The following is a 17,499-nucleotide window of genomic DNA, read 5'->3' on the forward strand; positions in this document are numbered from 1 at the left end:
AATAACAACCCCAAAAGAAAGAGGGAATGGAGAATGCAGGTCACAGGGAACAGATTAGAGAGCAGGACTGAAACTGGAATGTGCGCTCTTCTCCCACATTTACCTGATCTGATCTCAAGCATAAAATTCCTGAAATATTTGAAGAAGCTGTTGCAATTGAGTTTCCTCTCTGAGACAGCAGGTTTGTGGAGATGTTAACCACAGATGTAAGAGGCAGTACTTAGCAAATCTAATTCTCAATTTGGCACTTGCTGTTCCTTGTAGCTAATTTAACAGTATTTCTTGTTGTAAGATTACAAGTGAATTGAGCAGTGGGAAAGTAAAAGCATGGAATATGCGCTCATTATTATTCTGCTATCTTTTAACAACATACTGGAATGTTAATACGAGAGAGAATAATTCTAACAGTGTTTTAAAAAAAGCCCTCATAATTATGCAAATTTCCCGTAGTTAAGGCTTAGCAGATCAAAGAACCTTTAAGGAATTAGATAAGGACAGCTATATGTGCCTTTTATTTTACTCTTTGCATGAATATTGCATACATGAAAGATCCCATAAATCAGAACTAAAGGCCTGCAGAATTAGGAAGATCAGAAGCGGAATGGTGGACATTTTGCTGAGTGCTTTCTGGTCATCAGGGACTGCGGGGTTTGGGTTCAGTGTCCAGCCAGGAACTGCTCCCTGCTCAGGCCGGTGCCAAACACGACAAATCGCACCAGCTGACTTGAAAACCTATTCTATTCTATTCTATTCTATTCTATTCTATTCTATTCTATTCTATTCTATTCTATTCTATTCTATTCTATTCTATTCTATTCTATTCTATTCTATTCTATTCTATCTTATCCGATCCTATCCTACCCTACTCCACTCCACTCCACTCCACTCCACTCCACTCCACTCCACTCCACTCCACTCCCCTCCCATATAATTAAGTGTCAGATATGGCTTGTTCCACGATACTACATAAGGAACGCAAATAAAGTTGGTGAAAATCAGTTTTAAAATAGTATATTGATGCCACACTTTTAAAAGCCTAATGTGGAAAAGATGTTTTTTAAGTTTGTATATGGCCCAAAAACGCCACTCGAGTTTGGTATTGCCCAAGTACACATATATAAAAGTGTTGCTTGACGTATTTCTAGATAGTCATACAGAATACAATTCTGATGTAACAGACTGTTTTTCAAGATAATCTGTATGCCAGTAATTCTAGTGAGAAGAACACTTACTGAATCTTACGAGTAGGACTTGTAAAAGAAGAAAGTTTAGCTACCAACTTAATATAATAGCTTCAGAAAATGTGACTTTGAAAAGTTCTTGCAAGAATTACGGACTCACAGAAATCTATTAACATATTACAGTTGAGAAGCTGATCAAAGCCAGTATTATAAAATTCCCTGTAGCAATACTGCTGGGGTCATAAATGCACTTGGAATTCATTACTGTTATTTCATATTGCTAAAACAGAAAAGGAAATTCATCACCATAGGACTCTGTTAGGTTATTATTATTGTAAATATGGTGGCAGTGAAGATGAATGATACTATAGCAGCATTAAATCATATTTCATAGTCGTTTCTTAGAGTAAATAGTGAAAACATTGCATTTCTAAAGGACTGCGTCACTCCTCCAACCAACCAAACTCACCAAACCCTAAAGATAATGTTTAAGAAAAATGGATTTGTTTTTGTTCTAGGAAGAGCGAATCAGAAAAAATAAATTCAGAAAGTTATAAATGAAATAGATCCACATTTTAAGCCAGCTTTATTGCCCAAGGATATAGGGAATTCATGCATTCTTCTGTGACACAGGGGTCTAGAGCTGGAAGAACATCTTTATTTCACCACTGAGCTATTTTATAAGCTTGCTTAAGTAGCAAGTGCCAAAGGGTCAAACTTACATAAGTCAAACCCGTCAAACTTGTATTTCCTCAAAGTGGGGTTTAGGATCTGTTTGTCCTGCTGTGGATTAACCTTTTAATAGATATTCTGCACTTGAGATTCCACAAATCAATTATATGGTCATCTTCTGATTAAAATTATGTCCATTTATAAAAATAAAATTTATTTTAAAAATCAGCATGTAATATATCATCCAGATATGCCAAGTTTCAGTCCTATACAGTTACTATTCATGATATCCCAAGAATCTAATCATACAGATTCTACGAGCTGTTAGATGTGACTTTTAAGTATATTGTATAAGTTATCTTAAAATATCAGATTTCTAATTCCAAGACTGTGTTAACTACAAATAAGTAGCAAGAGTTAAAAACTTCTCTGACTACATGAACAATGAATCTAGATGAGTCTAATTAGATCTAAGCAAAGGCTGTGTTGCAGTTTTTTTTATTTATAGCCATTTTCTAGCACTTTCCTAAAGAAGAAAAACAAAGGTCAGCTTGATGGTTTTACTAATGTGTTTCTTATGAAAATAATGCCTTTTGTGTTACTTGGGCAGAATTATTCCTCAGTACTCCCGGTTCTCTGAAAACCAGGTTATGTGCAGGTATCTATTCCCAAGCGCCATGGCCAGAGGAGCTCAGGAGCGGTATTTCATCAGTTTCTCTATATTCCCCCACATTGAGGACGCCTGCATCAAGTCCTGGGGAGCCTGAAGGAATAAATACATGACACTACTGGAAACCCACCGTTTCTTCATTTAGATGCATGTTCACTCAATGAATGCTCCCAACTGTTTTAACTTCCAGTGGAGGCTGGAGAGAAATCTTGTATTAATAATAGAGAAATGACGGTAATTTCCAGTACCTTGGCAGCAGCTCGCGAGAAGCAGCTTCATGGACAGAGAAGCAGCTTTCATGGTCCCTGTTCCAGGGATCAACTGCAAGTGGTTTAGTTAATGGCATGAGATGAGTGAACCCCAATCTTTTTACTAATACACAGATTTGTGAAAGCGAGAGAGCTTTTACTCTTTACTAAGACAGGAAGTACATTCCAAACTGCTTATACTTCTGTTGTGTTGAAAAGCAAGTACTCATACGTCTTTTAAAAAAGGAATCGGTACAACAAAATCACTTGTATTTAACAGTACAGGTCTCACTGGTACCCTCAGAAACACGAGTCTGAAGCCAATATGCAAGATGAAACCAAAAGAAGGCAAAGGCAGGATCATCAAGAAGAGATGACTGTACAGGGCACAGAACCAGAGCAAACAACTGCTGCTCTCTGAGGAAAGTCTGTTTCTTGTGTGGAATTGTGTCTTCTGCTCAACTGCTGATTTTTACAGAACTGCTGGAGGTGATTTGAGGCACGTGCGCTCCTGTTAAAATTGGCTCACATGAACTCAAAAAAAAAGGGACCTGAGGGGACTAATGGACAGGAAGCTCAACATGAGCCAACAGTGTGCCCAGGTGGCCAAGAAGGCCAGTGGTGTCCTGTCCTGTATCCAAAGTAGCGTGGTCAGCAGGACAAGGGCAGGGATCCTTCCCCTGTGCTCTGCACTGGGGAGGCCACACCTGGAGTGTTGTGTTCAGTTCTGGGCCCTCAGGTCAGGAAAGAGATTGAAGTGCTGGAGCGGGTGCAGAGAAGAGCAACAAGACTGGGGAAGGGACTTGAGCACAAGACCTGTGGGGAGAGGCTGAGGGAGCTGGGCTTGTTTAGTCTGGAGAAGAGGAGGCTTAGAGCTGAGCTCAGCACTCTCTAGAACTACCTGAAGGGCAGTTCTAGCCAGGTGGGGATTGGTCTCTTCTCCCAGGCATCAGCAATAGGACAAGGGGGCATGGGCTTCAACTCTGCCAGGGGAAACTGAGGCTGGAGATTAGAAAGCAATTCTGTGCAGAGAGAGTGGTCAGGCATTGGAATGGCTGCCCAGGGAGGTGCTGGACTCACCGGCCCTGGAGGTTTGTAAACTGAGATTGGACATGGCACTTAGTGCCATGATCTAGTCAATGGACTGGAGTTGGACCAAGGGCTGGACTTGATGATCTCTCAGGTCTTTTCCAATCCAGTCGATTCTGTGATTCTGTGATTTTAAAATGTAGCTGATGAAGAAAACTTTCAGAGTGATGAACCTGAGTGTACAACTGGCGGGATGATTAGTTGGTTAAAAAGAATTTGTGCAATGATTAGGAAAAATACTCTGTGCTTTCATGTTAGTATTAATTATGAGTTTGATTAAAATGTAGGCTAATACTTTCGAGCTTTCAAACCCATATTTAAGCATGTATGAATACAGAAGTGGGTGTGTTTTTGCAGCTTGCTGGTTTGTTTTTCAGGACAGCTTCTTTCATTTTTTCTAGGGTGGAATTAACAGTCCTCAGCACAGTATTCAAGGTGAAAGCACTATCATTGTTTTAGGACTGTAACATGTCAGCATTTTTCCCCCTAAATTACTGCTATTATTTAAATTAATGTTATACAGGGCACAGTTTTCACAGTTTTCACAGTTTTCACAGTTTTCCCTGTGAATTACAGAAAACTTTTTAAAAACATATGAGTTTAACTTGAAGTAAGACTTGAGTGAGAGATACAGACAGCTGCCCCCACTGGGAAGGGGTCAGAATGGCACAATCCATAGTGTGCACACTCTGCTCGTGTGCTGGCTTGCGAGTTTGCCAGTTTTTGCCCTGAGTCCATTCTGAGGTGCGCTCATAAGATTAACATTCATAAATTAGACTAACAGACCACTCAGTACAGTCACCTGTGTCTTCTAGGTGCCACGAGTATGTACCTGGGAAGGCAGCATAAAGCCCAGGACATCAGGCCATGACCACGGCCTAACGGATTATTATTTTCTGCCTGCTTTGCCTGTGGACTCATGTAAACTGTGCCATCTGCACCATCTCATGCAATAAACCTCTCATTAAGCTATGAGCTGCACAAAGTGTTGCATCTTTCCCTTCGTTTTGACCCTGTTACCTAATGGTTCTTCGACACCTGCAGTTCCTGTACCATGTGAAAGGATGCGGCCGTGCCCTCCGTCTTCCTCACGCTGCTCCCGATGTTACAGACGCCTGTTCACCTGCCAGGTGTGCTGAACAACCCCACAAAAATGCATCCTGTGTCTGCTGAACATTATGTTGATCCTTTGCCATGCAGCTACAAGGTTCTATTTAGGCCACTGTTCCTTCCTAACCCATAATTGCTAGGAACTGGTAGAAAAGGTAAACCATTAAAGTTCACACTATTTCACAAACCGATGATATTGTACCCAACGATTTTTCAGATTTGGCAAGATAAAGCCAGCTGTTCAAATGCCATTTGCATGGGGGAGAAGGCAAAACGGATGCGGTTGCAATGTTTTTAATAAATACACAATCTGTACAGAAAGAAGAGAAAGTTTGGGGGGTTTACCCTTGTGAACTGAAGCCACTACTGAAAACCCGTTCCATTTCACACTCTGGGCTCCTTCCCAACTCCTGAGCTTGCTGAGAAGCACAGAGACCGTGCCACGCATGTTCTCGCCATCAGCTTCTCTTACCTGACCCGTTTTTCAGGTATCCATTCGCATCTACAGTCGTGTACATGATGTAAGGACCTGGCTGATTGACACCAAAAGGCTACAAAGGGGAAGAAAAAACAACAAAAAGCAGGGAAAATGTCAGGAGCAGACAAAGCTGTAACAATAAAACAGTAAAGCAAAGAAAAATTTTCTCTGTTAATTATTTCCTATTGACATGGATAATTTTTAAATCTCCTAACTGTTTTGGTCATGACATTATGTGGAAATCAACTTTCAAAATAAGGCTGATTTGTTTTCCACATAATATTTAGTTTCTCATGAAGCGAGCAACACCATCCAGCCCTCTGGCAAAAGGTTTAATGTCTCCTTGGAACTTACAGGTTAAATAAGCATCCGAAGAAATAACTGTGTGTTTGGAAAAACAGTCTGAGAATGCGCTGTCTTGATTGAAAAACGCTACACAAATGGAGAATGTTGCTATCATTATTTAGCAGCATTTTATTTAATCCACGAAAGTGGTTGAACAGTTACTTCTTGAGTACCAATACATGTTTTAAGCAAATTCTCTTGAGGGAGAAAATGGGGGGAAAAGAAATAAAATAATAAATCAAAGGGAGTTGTGGATCATGGAGTGATGGTTTGTAACAAATTCACCTAAGAAGTCGGGGGGAGAAAAAATTATCCGCTGTGGTAGGGATGAAACAGGGGTACAACTGTAAAAATATCTTTTAAAGAAATGTGTGTTGTTTTTTTTAAGTGCTGGATTCAAGCTGACACCAAGATATCAAACCCTGGAAAGACTTCTCAAATGAGTTAAAGAAATAATAGGAAAAGAAGAGATGATGACATAAGCTCTAAACCATAAGAGTAAGTGATTATGATGAGAGATAGGATCAAAACCTGAACAATAATTGTTTGGAACGAAGAGTAAGGAGACAGCAAAAGTAAAGTTAATAGAGATCTATGAAAGATGACTAAACAAGGGGAAAAACTGCTGGGATTTTTTGTTTGTTTTGGGTTTTTTATGCCAAGTAGCTGTATTCTGGCATAATGTATTTTACATTATTTTCTCACAGAGAACTTCTATTACAGAGGAGGCAACAGCATTTCTATGATCTTGAGAATGACATTTTCATCAACATCTGTTGTGAAGATTTGCTTTTTAAACCCTCTCTTTAGTTCTGTAATTAAGCTAATACTATTGTCAAATCCCCGTATTATTTTATATCGGAAATTAAACCCTATGTCTTCAAACAGGCTTGAAGAAAAAGCCTGTCCCATTTGAAGCAGGTTTTGCATTTCCAACTCCAAATGACATTTCCCGGCTTTGCTCCTCTGAGTTCCCCCTGGGAACGCTGCTCAACATTTGCTCACTGAAGTTTGGTGGGTGAGTTGCAGGGTCTCTGGAGCCTATTAAAATAATTGAAATAGAAAGCATCACACTCGGCCAGTCACGATTTGGATTATACGTTCTCCCGGTAAGTAACTCTCTTACTATGTGGAGAGCTTTTGCTATAATTAGTCCTCAACTTATTTGAAGCTAAATAGTAAAGTTGTAGTTATACTTACAGTGACTTTGCGAGGACAGTCGTTAGAGCAGAGGCCGCTGAGAACTGCAAAACCAAAACGTGAGTTGATGTGAACAAGCATCCGACAAGTTCCACCTCTGAGATCTCTGCTAGTTAAAGTGCCAGGTATCCATTGCAACACATAAAGACAACACATCTCTATGACTTACACCAATGTATAAAACCCTTCCTGCTCTGTTTGAAGTACACTTCTTTGCAGAAATTATCATTATCATTCCCCATTGGATAACCAGCTTCAACAGAGTTCCCACTTTAAAAATCAAAATTAAAACAGTTTTTAAATAGCAGACTGTACATTTCATTAATAATTCTTCACTACTACGCATTTGAAAATATTGGCAGAGGTGCGACTGTACTGTTTTAACTGATAAAACATGGAGTTTCATGTAAAAATGTGGGGGGACAGGGCAATATGAAAAGGTGCACGCAAGATGTTCATAGTGTAAGAGTCTGATTGGGAGTCATTCCTTGTGCAGTCAGAAACGCACTGTTCTGGCGGAGGAACATTTCTAATACCTTGTGTGCAAATATTAACAGCTGCCGTGATTCCCAAGATATCATTCTTTGCTTGCCATTTAAAAATGCTGAAATTTCCAAATACAGAAAAATCTATTATTTTTATGCAATTAAAAAAAAATTAGATACGCATATATATCTGGACATGTAAGATAAAGGCGTGGCAAAGCAGAATGTGAAGACTATGTATCCATACACGGACTTTTCCAGCTGCAAGCTTATTGTACATGTCACACCCAGGTGTGTATGCGAGTGGAACCAACTCTTCCCGTGCTGATGCAGAGCAGCGTGCAGAGATTTGCTGTTCTGGTTCCGCACTGGAACAAACAATCAGACCAAGCATGCTTGACGGCAGTTACAACGAGCAAAACCGTTCACATTGTCCATATGCCAAACAAGGGAACACAGCGCATCTGTTCCTACCCTCACTCGCACAGAGTGGATTTTGTTAGGAATACTCTCTCCTGTGTCACAGGAAAAATATTTTTAGGCCACTCATTAATTCCCATTTCCTGTGGTTTCTAGGCAAAAATACTCACACCACAAAAGGGTGCTAAAAAAAAGGCTTGCTCGAATTTTTAAGCCAGATTTACACAGAGTGAATCAAAAAGGATGCTGCAAGTTACTCCTTTCCCTACTAAAATTTCACGCAATTCTAATTCTAACATGGCTTTGTGAAGTGTAAGGCTTTTCTAGAGGATTTTCAGCGTGCTTGTGTGAATTACACTACCCGTGTACAGCATTATTTAAAAGAAGGCTTCCATTGACGTGACAAATCATGACAGGGTATTGTGATGAGAACAGAGCTCAGGCTAAGGAGCAAGTAACAAACGCATCCACCTCCAGCAGTACCTGCTGTTTATCTCACGTGTGCTTTAGAGGATCGGATGCATTCAATAACACGAAGGCAAGTACCATTTTTGAAGGTGAACCTCTAGTTGTTCCTGTTTAGCTTTGTCCTCATAATACAGCCTCATTACTCACACATTCTCCTAAACCTTAAAGCCGACAGACAAGCGACGAGCTCAGAGCTCTGCAGCCTGGAAGCGCACGGTGGGGCGTGCAATCTGAAAACCGCATTTCTCTCCATTGCAAATATCAGAATTTAACGCCAGCCTTCCAAAGCAAGGCTCTACCTAACTCCACACCCTTGCTATACTCATGGTCACCCTGTGCTCGTACGGGAAGATCCGTTTTTTGCCCTGTGGTGCCTTTATGCTGAAAACACCAAACTGACTCACACATGGAAATAAAGTGGCTCTCAGAACAGATTACGCACCGTGCTGGTCCTCACTGAAATGGAACCAGCCCTTTGTGCAGGACATTCAGCATCATTTCCAGATGATACAGGAAAGAACTCCAGTAAAGCAGGCTCGATGGGACAGGGCGACAGCAAAAAAGACAGAAGTCTCTTCTGGAGAGAAAAGATTGCACCCAGCTCAGGCCCAGGTGGAGATAAGTGCACTTGGCTATTGGTCCTTGCCTGGGTTTCTGAGAACAGGCAAGAGAAAAGGGCAAACACAGCATGTTCCTTCAAATCAATAGTGCTGTGATTTCTTCTAGTTCCTTTCTCTCTCACTATGACATACATATTTACATGTGGAAGCACAATTGTATTTTCCTCAAGTTAGTGATTTTTGAGCTAATCTTCCTCCAAATTTTAAATAGCATCACATATTAAAACATAATCTAAGTTGAGGGACAGATATGTGTAGGTATAGTGCCATTTTTCACAGAACCCCAGAGTGTCAGGGGTTGGAAGGGCCCTGGAAAGCTCATCCAGTGCAATCCCCCCACAGAGCAGGAACACCCAGATGAGGTTACACAGGAAGGTGTCCAGGCGGGTTGGAATGTCTGCACAGAAGGAGACTCCACAACCCCCCTGGGCAGCCTGGGCCAGGCTCTGACACCCTCACCCCCAACAAGTTTCTTCTCACCTTTCAGTGGAACCTCCTGTGTTCCAGTTTGCACCCATTGCCCTTGTCCTGTCCCTGGTTGTCACCCAGAAGAGCCTGGCTCCATCCTCCTGACACTCCCCCTTTACATATCTGTAAACATTAACGAGGTCACCCTTCATAACAACATTATGCTATGTAAAGTGTTGTACAAAAGATTCACAGAAGGGGCCTGTTACGTTCAGCCAGTCCAACCTGCTACCTCAAAACCAATTAAATATACTTCATAATTTCTTCACCTAGTTGTCGTGACCTCTAATGCTGGTAACACTGCAGCTTCTCAAGGAATTCACGTTAGTACTTCACAAACTCTCATTTAGGAAACTATTCTTCCTATTTACTCTTTGTAGTTTGTTATGTCATTTGTATCCTGCACGGACACACAGAACACGATGCCCCCGCTGTTACACATCCTCACAGACTAGAGACACACACCTGCCTTACTTTTCTTTTTTGGCTGAACAACTTGATTCCGTGTGCTCCTTCCCTGCAGATATTTTAGACACTCAATAATTCTTGTTTTTTCCTTCAGAAGCCAGCTGAGAAATGAGGTTTTAGAGACCTAGTATCTGTCTTTAGAATTTTGTTGGGATGCAGAAGAAAAGCTCCCGGATGAAAGATTGAGCCTGCCTCTAGTTAATGAATGAAACAAGACATGCATTCTTGTAGAAAAAGCCAAACAACACACTCAAGAGATGATGAACACTTATTTAAAGGTCATTGTGGTCAACACAGCTACTAAAAGCAGCTAGAGTGTTGAAAACTGTGGGCAGAATTACGTTGAATTTTCATAAGTACACTAAAATAAAACCAAGAAAACCTCCTTTGTAATGAAACAGAACCAGCTTATCCATGTTTGGATTCTGCAATAAGAGATCCCTGCAATCCACAATATTTTTCCATCTGTGTTTTTTCTTTTCTAGAACGATCATGCACAGAGCATCACCATATCCATATCATACACAGAGCCTCAAACATTCACATTCCTCTCAAGGTCCCCATTTTGACTTGACTATACAGTGATAACTTACCAATAACTTTGACAAAATAGGCATCTGCTTCAAAGTTATTTTTTAACGTATGGATAGCAAAGTCCTTGTTGGAGTAGCCTTTGCTTAGCACAATTATATCCAGGATTCCCTAGAGGAAAAATAAGCTGAGGTTAGAGTGCTGTTTTACTCTACATAACATCTACATTTAGCAAACAAACTCCCTTAGAGATACAAAGGGAAAAAATGAGTGTGTGCAGCAAAGTTTACATGTTCACTACTCATTTGGCAAACCCTCTCAATCATGTAAATTGATGGTGATTGAGGGCAGTGCAGGAGGCAGCGCAACTCACGTCCTCGTAGATGTCAAAGAAGGCGGCCACCACCGCATCCTTGATTTGATTCAGATCTGACAGCTCCCAAAACACTTTGAACATGCGACGGATGCTCTTGCAGCTCACGTTATTGCACGGGACGTTTTCGAGTAAAAACGCTTGCTGATTGCTGTAAAACACAATACAGAACAACCCATTTGCTGTAAAAGGGCTGAATAACAGACATTGCAAAAACCTTGTAATTAAATAATTAGTAATAATAAATAAAGTCATAATAAGTAATTAAAAACTGCTGAAGTATAGTAAAAAGGAAGGCAGAAGCCACTGGATACTTTAAAATCCATAAGCATTCATGTAAAGTTTACAGATAGAATTATAACCACGCCTGACTTAAAGCAATGAATACACTAAATAAATGGGTCCGAATCAGCAGGAGTCATTTCATTAACCATCCACTCAAAAGACTGAGTGTATTCTTGCTTCATTCTGAAACACGGACAAGTGCACTTACCTGCCATTTTCCTTAATCCCTTCACCTTAAATGCTACTCCAAAATCATCAGTGCTTTTTCATTATTTTATGCCAATCTTTTCCCACCTCAGCTCCATTAATAAATATTCTTAAACATCGCATGATGCTTTAAAGAAAAGATTAGACCAAATCTTGACTCCTCTCCTTGGTAGTGTGCATTTAATGGCTTTCAAAACATCACAAACTGGACAAATAGCAGAACTCCAACTGCACTGTGAGGAAAGAAGATAGAAAGCGGCGCTGAGCTGGGAAACACCACTTTCCAGCACCTTCTCAATCAACAAACCTCGAGACAGGCAACAGGAATATGAAACCAATGGCAGACCCCACAGAGACACTGCAGATTGGAAAGAGCACTAGAGAGGGGTTGTAGAGGAACAAATCAATGACTTGAGACGCGCAGCATCCCTTGTAGCAGAGCAGCAAATTCCTTTTTGTATTATGGATTTATCCCCACACAGCTCCTTTGGAAACACAAGTATCAGCTTGCTTAGCCACATAACAACTCAAAGACACGACAAATAAATGTTAAGTAACAGCAAACGTTAACTCTCCCTACGAGGACACACACACAGATTCACTGCTCTGAGTCACATGAAGTCAAAAGCTGATTCTTTCCTTTCATTTTTTAAAAGGCCAGTCCGCTTGCCTACCACAAAAACCAGAATTTGCAGAGTAACAAACAAAATAATGAAATTCTAAAGCTAATGAAAATTATTACTGTGGGTGAGAAAGACAGGATAAACCAGGGTTTAAGCGTGAGAGCAATGTTAAACATCTTTTTAGTGGTTTATTTAAGTGGAATTTACAGCAATGCATCACTTTGCTGGAAGTACAGAGTTTTTTCCGTTTCCAAGCTACCTATTATTAGATTTATAATGGAAGCTGAGCCTTATTTCCTGTCACTTTCCAAGGCAACTCCTTGCCATTTATTTTATTGACGTTTTCGAGTAATTTTGACTTCTATACCAGCATTGAATTCCTCTCATTTTATCTAAAAGCATCTTTGAAAAGCACAATGAGACGAGTTGATAACTTATTAGATATGTAGCTTCTAAACAATTATCACTCTAGTGTCTTCTACACCATCTTGCTTTGTCCTTTCTAAAAACCGGACAGTATTTATAGTAAAGAACTAAGCTACACACTCATGTTTAACTCCAAAATTATTCTATTTGATTCTTAACTTTCCTCATATTTCTGGCCAAAATTTTGAATGATATATCCTGCCATTAGTATTTGAACAGCATTAGCCAACTAAAATAAACTCCTAATATTAGTAGTTTCTGCTGAAAATATGATTTCTGATAGTCACTCACGTGTAAATAGCTCCTCCTTTTTGACTGAAACTGAGAGAACATGATTTTCCTTTTCCTCGTGTATTTTCAGCCCGCTATCTCTTGATAATATCCCAGATAAGGATTTTATGGTGCATATGTAGGCATTACCTACAACACCCAGAAACAATCTCAAACCAACTGCCTCTCCAAAGCGAATGAATACACTCCCACAGCAGCTTCCGGGGAGAGGGAAAACCAAAAAGCACTCATGACTGGGGGGTCAGTCTTCAGGTTTGCTCCCCCCAAAAAAGGCAGCAATACCCTGATGTATTTGCAGGTAACTGAACAGCCTAAGTGCCTGGAGCTGCCATCTGTTCTCAGGTGAGCGCTGCTCCCGGCTCCACACGTTACAACTAATTGTCTTCGTGCACAAACTTCACATTTTCTCGTGCATAGTCAAGCGATTCCCACTTGACTCAATACAAGATAAAAAATAAACACAGCAATAAACCATTGATAAATTATTTTATGTTTTGATTGTGTAATAACGAACACTAATGAGATCTGTATCTAGAGTGTCTCAGCAATTGTCAGCCAAGCGATGCTCTTCTGGAGCCCCCCAGTCCCCGTGGCTCCCAGGACTGGGCTGGCTGGAGGGTCCTGCTGCAGGGATGGGGACGGTCGCAGTGGGAAGGAAACTGGGCTTTTGCTGCCTCCTCAGCTGCTCAGGTTGTTTCAAAACCCCTGATGCCTGGATTTGGCCTCTGAGCTGCCAGTCAGGTCCTGACGTTCTTCAGGGCGCCAATGCACAAGTGTCTCCAGAGTCCAAGTCCCCACCTCCACGTTTCACGTGTGCGACATACTACAACTACCAAGAGCAAGTTTATCACCTTCCTATTATTTTAAAACAAATTTGAAGATTAACACCATCAGAAAAACTACTCCTTGTAACAATGAAATTCATCAGCATCCTTAAAACAATAAAACAATGTCCTGGAAAGCCTATGGAAAAAAAATGAAGACTGACACTGCTACAATGGTAAAAGCTTTCAATCCACACTGAAGTGCTACACAATTCAGCTTAAATCCTGAGAAGAGGTAGAGCAAAGAAGTCCCAGCTAAGACGAGCGTATCACCCCTACTTGCAGCCCTTTCAACACAGAGTGTACACACGATGTGTGCCCAGCGGCAGCTGAACCCCGTCCTGCCTGCACCGCTTCATCCCAAAGGCTCCTGAGTGACGTTCCATAAAGCACAGAGCTGGCTGGGACCTTCTGCCCAAAGGCACCTCTGCAGCACAGCTAGATTTCATGAGGCCAAAGAACGACAAGCAAGGCTTAGCACCAAAGAAAGACTGAAGACTTATCTCAGTTTTATTTTAAGGTATTTATTTGCAATTAGAATTAAATATTTACGGATTAATTTGATATTTCTCTCCATCTGTCAGTTTGAGGCTAGTTCATTACAGTTATACAGGGGACACCTAAATGACTAGTATCTTATTCTAGACATTCAGAATAATTGAATTTTACCTCTTTTTTGTTGTTGTTTGTTTGCTCAATTACAAGGTGCTCATCAATCCCACATTTCAAAGAACTCCTCTATCCAATCTTAGTTCTGCCAAGTAGCAATAATTTAGGAAGAGAAAATTTGGTCAAATAAGAGTCCTTTCAAGTATACACTTATAAAGGATTAATATTTATAAATTAATTTAAAACTGAGCACGAATACCTGGAGAACTTTGTAGAAGTGTATTATACTCAAAGTTCTCCATTCAACTGTCCATACAAAGTTGTTTGTTATCTCCAGGTTTCAGTCTTTACTGCTATTTATCATCAATGTCAGAGCGAGATATATTGTATTTCCAATTTTACCATTACCAGTGAAAAACATTTCCTTTCAATAAAAGCATAATTGAAAAAAAAAGCTTCCTTAGATTCCATTTTTGCATTAAAAATGCCACTTATTAGCAGCTAATTTCAAAAGAAATGGTTAAACAAAATTTGTTTCATGTAGTTAGGTGGGAGACAGATGGGTGTTTATAGACTCCCATGCAACACTTTCCATGTTACCAGAGGCAATTTAAAACCAGCATGTGAAAAAAATGAATACATTTAGATAAGATGGGAAGAAGAGATGAACCAACGCATAACTACTGATAAAATTCCTTTACCTATTATTATTATTATTCTATATACACAGACAATTTCAAACAGAGTCATAACTAGAAGGAAGAAAAATTCATATATGTATCTAGACTAAAGAAAAACCTGTGGACTGGAATTCTAATGTGCAGGTTTTGACTCAAGTCAGAAGTTAAAGTAATTCCTAATGGTCAGATAAATATGTATGAGTCGCCTGGGAACTGAGCACGTTCACCTGCCGAATTTATGGAGTGTCGGGGTTCAACCCCACCACACTCACAGCCACAGGAGAGAGGCCTTTTTGCTGTTGCTGGTAAGGAACGTCTCCACGCTCTCAGAGCATGACATGCTTTTATTTGAAATCAAAAGGCTATGGCAGCAGATGAAACAGTTCTGAGAATACTTGGAGCTATTAATCATCTTCCTGAGTGAGTCACCTGGCAGGACAGCAAACCAAGGCGATTCCTAACAAGCACGGCTTTATTGCAGTGCTTTGTAGGTATTTTGTCTGAAAGGGCTTTCCTGAATTGTGATGAGAGCATATAACTGATCTTAATCATATTCTTCCATTATTGTGTATCGGTATATTTTCAGATGAACAAAATGGTTTCTGCCTCCTTTAATTTCTTTAAGTTACAGACAGCAATGAGAAGCCGGGCTTATCAGGCTATCGCACAGATTGAGGTTGAGAGTTTACACAAATGCTTTATCATTTAATCACAGTAATCAATCACTGAAATTAGCTCTGTGGATGTGGCATGAAAGGCTTCAAAGACAGAAATAAACAGCTTGATCCAGAAGTGTTTAAAATCAATTAAATAAGGTTTTCATTTTAATTTGCTCTAATTTAAGTGGAGCTTTTAATTTAATTCCCACACTGGTTTAATTCTCTCCAGTCTGTGACCCAGTTCCGCATGTTCAAAGGAAGTATTTGCTTAAGTGTCTCAGAAAAAATGAAATAATATGACTTTGAAAGTGACATCTGATCATGAGTGCAAAAACTGTGACTGTCATTCCCATCCCAAAGCATGAAGAGCCTGTTTCCATTACTTTTCTACAAATACTGGAAATAGACAGTGTTAATAAGCAACGTATTTCTTAATTCCTAGTTTACTTACTCTTTCTTTGCCAGACTTGCTCAGTTCTCTGAACCTCCCTTTTAATAACCTGTCAAATCACCTGCCCGTGCCTTCAGTCCTTGTGCCTTCCTGTGTCACTCAGCTTTGAAATCAACTTCCAAAATAACTTTAAGATGCACCCAACTGAATAAACAAACCGCTTCAGAAACAAGGAGAATAAAGGTAAAAGTGTATCACAGTAATTCATTGCAATGAGACATTGGTAACTTCCTGGGCTTTAATAGGAGTAACTAGTTATAAACTACTTAAATCTTTTACATAAAATTACATTGCCATAATAATACACCAGCCAGACGAGAGAGGCTCCGAAGAATTTTAGAAGATAGAACAACTTCAAATAAACCTCTGAACTCCATAAATCTTCATAAAGCCTTTCTGAAGTGCCCGGCCAGCAGGACGCGCACCAGCAGACAGCTGGAGCACAGCCCAAAACATAACAGTGGCCAAAAAAAGCCAAGAACAACTTGATAGCTGAGATGTGACGGAGCAACAACCACCCAGCAGGGCCCCGGGCTGGGACCGCGCGCCCGCTCGGGGCAGGAACAATGAAATTAGTCTACTCTGCCACATCTGACTGCAGCAGCTGCTCTGGTGGGTATTGAAAGGCTGGGTGGTGCAGACGAGCTCAGCTGCTCACAGCCTTGTCACGTAGGCTGAACACAAGCACATAGCTCTGAAACTGGGGCATTTTGAGGTGTGTGTCTATCTGAAGAACTCTGACACAGAAATCTCAGTGGGTGACATGTTTAGGCAGTCATTAGAGGACCTGAATTGACTTTGTGGACTTCAGCATCGCAATTCTGTCTGTATACTCTTCTGAGCTCCTCAGTTATTTTCCTTATGGAGCATTAATTCCAGCTATGAACTTGCACCCAAGCTCATCCAAAATACCATACAGAGGAAGATAATAAATACACCTGTCAGAGAGACTTATTTTGCCTTGTAATGCACTAGTGCAAGTATTTGTTACAGAGCCCAGTAAGGAAGATGTTGAGACTCCATACGGTATTGATTAAAATACCTTCCACAAGCGATGACATGAGGAAGACAAAGAGGATAGCACAGGTATGCAGCTGATCTGACATCTCTTTAGAAGCTGGCAAAGCCAAGTTGTGCAGTGTCAGGCAGACCTCAGAGCGCACAGCGTGATGTCCTGTCTGCAGTCAGGTTCTCTGACTTGACGGTCTCTAGAGCTCATTTTGGTTTTTCTTAGAAGTAAACAATTCTATTCATCATTTTGACTGTCAAGCAAAAAGATGTTCACATGAAAGCACGCTGCTTTGCTTCAAGGTAAAGCCAAGGACATGCCAGTGGTATCATCGCTGGTGTAGCGGCCCCAGGTGGCTACCTCATGCTGAGCTGGGTCTTACCACACTAAGCTGGGCCTTATCCTGCTGAGTTGGGCCTTCCTGTGCTGAACTGGGCCTTATCCCACTGAGCTGGGCCTTATCCCACTGAGTTGAGCCTACCTCTACTGAGCTGGGCCTTATCCCGCTGAGCTGGGCCTTATCCCGCTGACCTGGGCCTTATCCTGCTGAGGTGGGCCTTATCCCACTGAGCTGGGCCTTCCTCTGCTGATCTGGGCCTTATCTTGCTG

General features: G+C 40.8%; 1 protein-coding gene across 3 annotated transcripts in view; it reads right to left on the reverse strand.

Annotated features, from left to right (window-relative positions):
- ITFG1 (integrin alpha FG-GAP repeat containing 1) overlaps positions 1-17,499 on the reverse strand; it is an 87,749-nt gene that overhangs the window by 16,518 nt on the left and 53,732 nt on the right. For all 3 annotated transcript variants that reach the window (XM_080351892.1, XM_080351894.1, XM_080351893.1), the window contains exons 11-14: positions 10,827-10,977; positions 10,516-10,624; positions 6,994-7,037; positions 5,443-5,521 (exon numbers count right to left, since the gene is read on the reverse strand). In XM_080351892.1, the coding sequence (XP_080208018.1) occupies positions 5,443-5,521; positions 6,994-7,037; positions 10,516-10,624; positions 10,827-10,977 (383 nt within the window). The remainder of the gene's footprint in view (positions 1-5,442; positions 5,522-6,993; positions 7,038-10,515; positions 10,625-10,826; positions 10,978-17,499) is intronic.

This window comes from Nesoenas mayeri, assembly GCF_963082525.1.
Source record: "Nesoenas mayeri genome assembly, chromosome: 12".
NCBI classification, from domain to species: Eukaryota; Metazoa; Chordata; class Aves; order Columbiformes; family Columbidae; genus Nesoenas; species Nesoenas mayeri.